Here is a 10,244-nt window from a genome sequence, read left to right on the forward strand (position 1 = left end):
GGATTTTGGGCCTTTGTCAAAGATCAGCTGACTATAGGTCAATGGATCTATTTCTGGGTTCTCAATTCTATTCCATTGGTCTATGTATCTGTCATTAAATCAATACCAGGCAGTTTTGACTACTGTGGCTGTATAGTAGGTTTTGAGATCCAGCAGTGTGACACCTCCTACTTTGTTCTTCTTCTTCAATAGTGCTTTGCTTATCCAAGGTCTCTTTCCTTTCCATATAAGTTAGTGATTGGTTTTTCCATATACCTAAACCTCTTCTTAAGCCCTTGGAACCTGGTAGAGCACTTTAGGTTGTCTCTAGCTGCTGGTTATGTGTTGATTGGTTTTGTCTTTGTTTTATAGTTTAATATATTGAAAAGGTGAAGCTGGTGTGTTTTATTTTATTATTGATTCAGGTGTGTTGGGTCACTCTGCTGTTTTCTTTGTGATGGTGGAATCACTGTGTGTAGTGTGGATATGTGTTTCTATTCTTCGTAAAGAGGGTTTAGAGCTCGAAGTGGGAGGTTTTATGGTAATTGGTTGAATATGCTTTCTTCTATTGAATGAGTGAAGTTATTAGCAGAGAAGGTGGAAGCAGAAGAAGGGAAGTTTGGTGTTGCTAAGGTCAGTTTCTAGGGCTTTCAGCAGGCTATTATTGATGACGTGTTTATTTGCAAGACCATGGCTCAACCTCAGGAAAGATTCCTATTGTTAGAGGGTCGTAAATTTCCACCAATTTCAGGCACACTCAAAGACCCTGCCTCCGCGGCCCCACAGCACCAAAGTGCGGCTCCAAGGCAAAATTCTCAAGACCACACTAAGCTGCAGTTTCTTTGCTCTCCATGCCCCATCTGCCCGCGGTGCTGACGCAATCCCGCCAGACCAGTAATGGCCGGCTCTGGAGTTTGTCTGTGATACCGCCCACCTGCAGCGCCAAAAATGTGTGCAATTTCAGCTGTTTTGGAGTCAGGGGAGTACCTGCTAGTGACCTGCGGTCCCATCATCCATGGCAAGGAAAAGCACGGTGTCTCCCACTCTGACCCAAGCCCACTCTGTGATCCACTGGGAGGGGAGGGAGCTAGCTTTTCTGGCACAACAGTGAGATCTCCGCCTGAATCTCAGCAGTGGTGCCCGTGCCCGCCTGCACCCAGACCACCCAAATTACTGACAAAATCAGCTCCTGGAGGCAGGTCTCTGCCACTGCCCGTTGGAATATTGTAGTGGTCGCTGGTATGCTGCTATAAAGTGACTTCGGGGATCTCAGGTGGCTGCTCTCACCAGGCAGACAGTGACTGCCCCAGGAAAGTTTCCAATGGTCTCTCTCAGGTGCCTGTCCATCCGCCGGCAGTAGCTCTTTCCTAAGTAATCTCCCTGTGCCTTTCCTCTAATTCTGCTCTTCTGTGTTTGGTGCATTCCGATTCAGTGAGCTGTTTAGAGCACCAAAGTTCCTAATTCAAGCTACTGTACCTAGTTTTCAAAGTCCATAGATGCCAGAGGAAAAAAAAGCATACTGCTCACTGGCGAGACTCCATTTTGAATCCTCTCCATCAGTAATGTTTTATGATTCCACCTGAAACCTATTTGAGTGAAGTCTAAAAGCTCTGTAATTAGTTCCTGAACTAAATCACTGTGATTTCCAATATCCAATCATCCAATAGAAGCCTATTCCCTACCCCAACCCATCCTTCTTGTGACCTCAACCAAAGACTAACCAATCAAACCACTGTATTATAATTTCTTTTTTCCACAGAGTATACCTGCTTTTAGCTAGAAATTGTTAGTGGAAGTTATCAGTACTCATCTATATGAGCTGGTGATTTCCTACATCCAAATGGGAAATCTCTGAATAAATCCTCTTAATTTCATTTTCACAGACTGAGTCGGTTTTCTCTCTACAACATACCATTCTCTGGGATGGAAGGAATCTGTATCAAAAATGTCAATTTTCCCAGTTCATGTACAAATTCAGTAAAAATACCAATGGGTTTCTTTTTTAATCTAGAAAATAGAATGTCATGGATTGAATTGTATCCTCCAAAAAATATGTGTCAACTTAGCTGTGCTGTGATTTCCAGTGGCTTAGCAGTTACATAATGATGTAATTTCATGTGATCAGTCAATCAGTTGTAAAGGGATCAGGGTGGGATGCAACATCCTTACTTAGGTCACAGTCTTGATCTGGTATAAGGGGAATTTCTCTGGGGTGCTGTCTATATCACCTCTTATCTTACAAGAGATGAGAGAGAAAAGTAAGCAGTGAGAAAGAGTCCTCAGTACCACAAAGAAAGAAGAACTGGGAGCAGAGTACATCCTTTGGACCTGGACTCCCTGTGCTGAGAGTCTCTCGGACCCACAGAAAGGTTAATGCCAAGACACATAGAGATTTCCAAGGGACACTGGGCCTACGATGCTGAAAGGAGACAAGGACCTTCCTCAGAGCTAACAAAGAGCGAAAGCCTTTCCCTCAAGCTGGTGCCCTGAATTCAGACTTCTAGCCTCCTAAATTGCAAGAGAATAAATTTCTGTTTGTGAAAATCATCCACTGTGTTATTTCTATTGTAGTAGCACTAGATAACTGAGACAAAGAGTCAAACGGTTTTATGGAAAAGCAAATACAGAAATTAAGAGAAATGACATAAGATATTACAAGATACCAGGTTATTTGCCAAAATAATTGAAACCATGTGGTACTGGTTCATAATTAGATAATCAAAACAAAAATAATAAGTATAAAAGACAATCGAATTGGAGCTCTGGTGGCGTAGTGCCTAAGGCATTTGACTGCTAACCAGAAGGCTGGCAGTTCAAACCCACCAGCTACTCCTCAGAAGGAAGGTTGGGCAATCTACTTCCACAGCAATACCACCTCAGAAATCCAAGGAGGGGTCGCTATGAATCAGATCTGACTCAACAGTAGTGAATTTGTTTTTTTGTTTTTTTTTTTTTTGGTTTATGTGTGGAAATTTAGTACACAATGATGGTAGCACTTAAAATCAGGTACACATAGCTGGATATTTTTTATAAATGGTAAGACAATTGGGTAGGTATTTGAAAAATGAAAATTGGATCCATACTTCACTTTATACACCAAAATAAATTTGAAATAGATAAAATATCTAAATGTAAAAAGTTAAATCTGTCAAATACTAGATGTATAAAACTTTTTTCTAATAATCTGAGAGTTTATATGACACCAAAGTCAGAGAGGTAAAAGAAAAACACTGAAAAAAATCAACCTAACAGAAGTAAATAAAATACTGCATGGGGGGAAAAAAGCAAACTCTAAATTAAAAATTGGTAAGAAGTATTTGCAATTCACATCCCACACTATAGATTAATTTTTTAATACATAAAGTGTTCTTAAAATCAATGAGAAAAAAAGACCAATATCTAATAAAAAAATGAGTGAGGAATTTTCATTCACAGGAATAAAAATATAAATGATTCTTTAAATATATGTAAAGATACTAAACGTCATGTATGAGAGAAAGGCAACTCTAACTATAGTGGGAGTGCATTTTTTCACCTGTAAGTCTAGCACTTATCAACAAATTTAATAACATTGTTGGTGACAGTGTGAAGAAATAAGCATTTTTGAACATTGCTGGTCAGAGTCTAAACCAGTACGATCGATATTTATGGAAAGCAATTTGATATCATTAAAAATAAAAATGTACATTACCTTTGACCAGCAATTCCACTTCTAGATATAAGTGAATATGTAGAAAAAGACATATAGCCATGATTATTTATTTCAGCGAAAGATCAAAAACAACCTAAAATACCCTTTCTTAGGAGCTATGTAAATGACACCTCCATACACTGGAGTACACTCACTCCTCACTTACCAACATGGTTAGGTCCCAAATACCAGGTCGTTATGTGAAAATTGGCATTATGTGAAAATAGGGGATGATCACATCAGATCACACAATAGAGTATGTTTTCATCACTGCATAACTGTCAAATTATACCATAACATAACTGCCAAATAATATTATCTCATAACTGCCAAACCACTGAGAACCATGGCTCAGCCAAGTTTACACAGAACCTTAACCTTCACAGACAGCGTTACTCTCACCTTGCACCTCAGCATTCATTATTGCCGACATACATCAGTAATCTGCAAAACAGTCAGATAGATTTTTTACTATTATCATTAATGCTCTGGTAGCATAGCGCTCAAGGCACTTGACTGCTAACCAGAAGACTGGCGGTTCAAACCCACCAGCCACTCCTCGGAAGGAAGGTTGGGCAATCTACTTCCATAGTGATACTGCCTCAGAAACCCAAGGAGGGGTCGCTATGAGTCAGGTCTGACTCGGTAGCACATAACAACAACAACAGCAAATCATTAATGCAAAATGTTGATAATAAGATAGTCAATAAATGAGGAATAGGTGTACTTTGCAACAGTGAAAAAGAAAACAATGTGTGAAATGCTACCAGTTTTATGTGAATGGAAAGAAATGAAGAATGCATTCATAATTGCTTGTGTGGCAGAGATTGTCTCTGGAAAAAGACAACAAAACTGTTAACACTGTTTATCATGTGGGCAGGGAAACATGGCATGAAGATAAGAGTGGGGAAGAGTTGCACTATATAGACTCATTGCCTGAGAATTTCATATCATGTGCGAATATTAGCTTTTTTCAAAGCTTTTGTTAATTTAAAAAAAAGTCAAAAATAGAGTATCCCATGACTCACCAATAATATCTTTCCTCGTGGCTCTCGGCTCAAAGTCCATGGCATATAAATCAGACACAGTGACTGTACAGCCCTGCCTGCATAGTTCATCCTCTGCCACTTTCTTCAGAGATCCATTTAAAGATCTGGGTTCTTGGTGCGCATAGACAATCAACACCTTCTTACCTAAATTAGAAGAAATGTTTTCTCTTTAACAGCAACTCATCTTTGTCTAAATTCAATGGAAACTAAGACAAAAATCCAATGTTTTGGTCCAGTACAGAGGCTGAAGCTAAGAAATACCAACCTTATTGTTATTATTATTCTCTAAATTTTTTATCGTGATTTGGGTGCAAATTTACAAAGCAGATTCATTTTACTCTCAACAGTTCATACATATTTGGTTTCACGGCACCAATTACAATCCCAGCAATAAACAGCTCTCCTCCCATCTCCTCCCTGTGACAACCCCTTCCCTGTGTTCTTCTTATCTATGCATTCCTGTCTACCCAACTTTCTCCCTGTGCAAATCTGCCCTTCTGATGTCTCATGGTTCATTGATCTAAGGAGTGCCTCTTCCAGGGGTAGTTATACAATCATTTTAATGGGTGACAATATACTAATTATGAGCATTTAAAAAAGCCAGTTATATCTTAGCTCATCATTACCCCAGTTATCTAATACACAAAAATAAAATGAGTCAAATTATATCTCCTAAAGAATAAGCTGGCAGTTCAAACCTACCAGCCATTCCCTGGAAGGAAGGTTGGGCAATCTACTTCTGTGGTGATATTACCTTGGAAACCCAAGGAGTGGTCACTATGAGTCGGGTCTGACTCGACAGCACGTAACAACAACAACAACAACAAAAGAATAAGCAACTAAATCTTTGAGGCAGGGGCAAGATGGTGGCAAAACACTCACATGCTCATGTCCCTTCACAAGAATGCTAGAAGAAAACAAGTAAAACTTGATGCAACTCATGGTTTCACAATTCTGACATCAGCTCAAGGGCTGATGAACCAAAGTGAATGAACCCTGTATCAAGAAAACGAGAATAGAGATAGTGGCAGAGCAAAGGTTCATATATCATCCTCACCTTACCTGCTAGCCTGGCTGAATATGGCCATCTTGGTGTGACTGCAGATGGCACCTCAAAACAGGGAGTGCAGGGCAGGAGCAACATAGAGGACAGAGACTGAGACAGAGACAATGAGTAAATAGCTCTAAGATGGAGTGGCAAGGTGGTCACAGCCTGTACAGGGATTTGGTAGGCCTAAGAGATACAACTGCATGTGCACAGCATAGACTTGAGTCCCAGGAACCCCAGGAATGTGCTATCCTTGGAGACTGGTGTGGATTGAACTGGAATTTATGAACATCCAGGCCAAGGGCAGGCAATCCTAGAGAAAATACAGATAGACATGCTGAACGCAGATCATTCAAAAATCCAGACTGAACTTTTCTGGGAAAGGGGTGCAAAGAACTCAGCAGACTGCTACTGAGACCATATCTCTCAGGTGCAGGTGCTGTCACTGTTAGGTGCCATTGTGTCAATCCAACTCATAGCGACTCTATATATAATAGAATGAAATACTGCCCAGTCCTGTGTCATCCTCAGAAGATCTGCTGTGTATGAGCCCATCACTGCAACCACTGTGTCAATCCATCTTGTTAAGGGCCTTCCCCTTTTTTTGCTAACCCTCTTCTTTACCAAGCATGATATCCTCCTCCAGGGACTGGTCCCTTCTGACATGACCAAAGTAAGTGAGACGATGTTTGGCCATTCTCGCTTACAAGAAGCATTTCAGCTACACTTCTTCCAGGACAGATTTGTTCGTTCCTCTAGCAGTCCATGGTATTTTCAATATTCTTCACCAACACCACAATTCAAAGGCATCCATTCTTCTTTGGTCTTCCTTATTCATTGTCCAGCTTTCACATGCATACAAGGCTATTGAAAATACTATGGCTTGGGTCTGTGCACTTTAGTCTTCAAAGTGACATCTTTGCTTTTTAATACTTTAAAGAGATATCCTCCAGATTTGCACAGTGCAATATTTCACCTGATTTCTTGACAGCTGCTTCCGTGGGCAGCAGTTGATTGTGGATCTCAGTAAAATGAAATCCCTGCCAACTTTAATCTTTTCTTTATTTATCATGATGTTGTATGGAATTTTGTTTTCTTTAGTTGAGGTATAATCCATACTGATAGACATGCTGAATGCAGATCATTCAAAAATCTAGACTGAACTTTTCTAGGAAAGGGGTGCAAAGAACTCAGCAGACTGCTACTGAGAGCATATTTCTCATATGATCTTTGATCTTTATCGGTAACCGCTTCAAGTAATTTTCACTTTCAGCAAGCAAGGCTGTGTCATCTGCATACTGCAAGTTGTTAATGAGTCTTCCTCCAATCCTGATGTCATGTTCTTCATATAGTCCAGGTTTTCAGTTTATTAGCTCAGCATACAGATTGAATAAGTATGGTGAAAAGCTACAACCCTGACACACACCTTGTTGATTTTAAACAGACTCTGATATGGGAACAGATCTACAGGATGAACAGTGTGGGAAGCCACCACACCACTCTCATCTGGACAGCCTATGCTGTTGACAGGTACACTAAAATATGGTGGCTTCGCATCTGGGGATTCAGTGGATCTCCAGGGTGAAATGGTTGACGGGCCTGTACCATTCCCTCTTCCAGCACAGAGAAGGGAGGCTCTGGACCCAGCCATCAGCCTCAGCAAGAAGCACCCATCATCCAAACTACTCACCAGGAACCAGCCAGCCTTGGTGGGAAACTCCACCCAGCCAGCTGGTAGCTCTGAAGCCAGTAGCAGATCTCCTGAGTTTATCCAGAAAGCTACCAGCAGAGAAAAGCCTGGGAAACATCCGACAGTCATCCAACAGCTGACACAAGGCACAATGAAGGCCACAGTACATAAACAGTGGGCCCTGACACAGAATGGTGACTTTGATGCAGTGTAGGCTGAGGCACCTGAGCAATCAGACTTGGGATGGTACAGCTAGGTGAATACTACTCAGGCAGGAGTTCCTATGAATCCCAGGAAGTAATGAGGCAACCACAGTATGGACTGGTGAGCATAAACATTGAGGATACATGGTGAATCTGCAACAGCTGCAACTTGAAGGGGGACGCCACTGAGAGTTTCTATTACCATCCCAGTTTCCATTGCCAGCTGTGAGAGATCATTCAGCAACAGCAAACTAATACTTCATATTTGAGAGTCCAGAAGGCCAGTGGTTTGAACCTACCAGCCACTCCTCAGAAGGAAGGTTGGGCAGTCTACTTTCACAGAGATACCACCTCAGAAACCCAACAAGGGGTCGCTATGAGCTGAATCAACTCCACGGCAGTGAGTTTGTTTTTTTAGGGGGGTTTACAGGTCAAGGCAAACTGTGTGATCTTGTTTTCCTGAGAGTAGAAAGTGAAAAACTGAAGAAAAAGAAAAACACAAACATAACTTTGAGCACATCACAGACAGATTTTCATCAGTGAAAGCAAGGAAGGTACGGTAGTAATTTTCATGTAGTACCATAATGTGTTAAGTGAAAGATTAACAAGTTTGACTTGAATTTTTTAGTTGATATTATGATTATCTAAAAGATAGATGTCAGATGTTTGGATGGGGGTACAATTTCACTACTAGCCATAGGCATTATTTTCCATAATGCCTCTGGCCTACAGCACAGGTTTTGGTGGTGGGCTCATGACAAAGGGTTCAGAGAAGAATCTGGTCTCACAGGTATGGCTTTATCACTAACATCATTGGCCTCTGAGCTGGGATTTCCTCTTTTAAAAGACTATGATATCATGTACTTATTTTTTTTCTGGAGGGCAGGCAGCTAGGATTTGCCTGAATTTGCCCTGGTAGCATCTAAACCAAAAAAACAAAGCAAAACTCACTGCTGTTGAGTCAAGTTGACTCACAGCGACCCCTCCTTGGGTTACTGAAATGGTATCACTACGGAAGTAGATAGCCCAGTCTTCCTTCCAAGGAGTGGCTGGTGGGTTTGAACCACCAGCCTTCTGGTTAGCACTCAAATGCCATTAGGCACCATGCCACCAGAGCTCCTAAAATATTAATGTCTTGATTTAAATTTGTCAGTGTAGGTCTTTGAGTAAACAAATAGCTTCAGGGCATTCAAGTGAGTGTAAAGGTTCACTTCCAAGAGATAATGATTAGCATTTTCATTTTAACTCCTCAGATTCTTTTGTTATAAAGGAAATCTGTGAGAGTTTAACAAGAGAATGAATAAAAATAAAATATCAACACCAGTACTTCTCAAAGGGGGGGGGCAATTTTGCCATCCTGAGGACCTTTGACAATGTCTGGAGATATTTTTGGTTGTTATAAATGGAAAGGAAAGAGTGGGACGCTACTTGAATGCACTGGGTAGAGGCCAGGAATGCTGGCCAACTGCCTACAATATACAGGATGGAACCCACAACAAAGAATTATTCTACCCAAATGTCATATACAGTGCCAGGTTGAAAAGCCCTAACCCACACTATAATGTGTACAACAAGTAGACTTATATGCTCTGAAATGGAAGAATTTCTATATTATATTGCTGAGTGAAGAAAATAAGTTGCAGAAATGTGTGTGTGTGTATGTGTGTGTGTGTATCAGGAGCAGAGATACAAGCAAAGATGGAATGATACCAAATTTTTTTTTACCATGGTTACTCCCAGGGCTCATTCACTTAACTGAGTAGCTACTACGTCCCAGTGATTATTCTAGAGGCTGAAGGTAGAACAAAGTGGTCATGGTCCCCACTTTCAAGAAAGTCACATTCTGATGGGGTTGCAATGAAGGATGAAACAAGATAATTTCAGACAGTGATTCATGTTATACATAAAACTTCACTTTGGGATTTTTTTATAATAAGTAATGCATTCAATTTCTAATTCAATTTAAATTTTAAAAAGCTTAACTCCACCTGAGACTATGGCCCTTAGACAGCCTTCAAGCCTGGGAATGAATTCACTCCCGTGGTTCTACCTTCAGCCAAAGGATAAAGCTGCCTACAGGGTGAACAACAATACCAGGGAGGTACCACTCATTAGGACAATCAACCATAAGAGATCAAAAGGGCATCACTTGCCTGGGGATAAAACTAAGAAGGCAGGAAAGGACAGGAAAGAAGGACTAAAGGAAATGGTAAACACAGGAAGGAAATGGGAAGAGTGCTGTTACATTGTGAGGATTGCAAGCAATGTCACAAAATAAAATGTGTATAAATTGTTGAATGGGTAACCAAATTTCTCTGCAAATTTTCACTCAAATCACAATTAAAAAAAAAAAAAGGTTTAATTCTACCATAGTTAACAATTACCTGCCATTCTCTAGAAATAGGAATTCTTTCACTCTGAATACTTCAAAGATGAGGGTCAGCTGTTGATCCTGGGCAGAAGGGGATTCAGTGTGGCAGCCCAGGGCTTTCAGAGAAAGCCACTCTCCTGGGTTAGCCCAACAACCTAGAAGAGAAAATAAACATAGGCAGAAGTGGAAACCCAGGTGGTGAGGTCAGATGTA

At 40.8% G+C, this 10,244-nt stretch overlaps 1 protein-coding gene across 1 annotated transcript in view; it reads right to left on the bottom strand.

Moving 5' to 3' along the window:
- Nucleotides 1-5,863, bottom strand: part of LOC103192414 (ribosyldihydronicotinamide dehydrogenase [quinone]) — a 37,010-nt gene extending 31,147 nt beyond the window's left edge. The window contains exons 1-2 of the mRNA XM_007935390.1: nucleotides 5,782-5,863; nucleotides 4,699-4,863 (exon numbers count right to left, since the gene is read on the bottom strand). Of these exons, the coding sequence (XP_007933581.1) occupies nucleotides 4,699-4,863; nucleotides 5,782-5,863 (247 nt within the window). The remainder of the gene's footprint in view (nucleotides 1-4,698; nucleotides 4,864-5,781) is intronic.
- Between the last annotated feature and the right edge of the window lie 4,381 nt (nucleotides 5,864-10,244).

Source organism: Orycteropus afer, unplaced genomic scaffold, assembly GCF_000298275.1.
Source record: "Orycteropus afer afer isolate SDZICR_OR568_19922 unplaced genomic scaffold, OryAfe1.0 scaffold00027, whole genome shotgun sequence".
Classification (NCBI taxonomy): Eukaryota; Metazoa; Chordata; class Mammalia; order Tubulidentata; family Orycteropodidae; genus Orycteropus; species Orycteropus afer.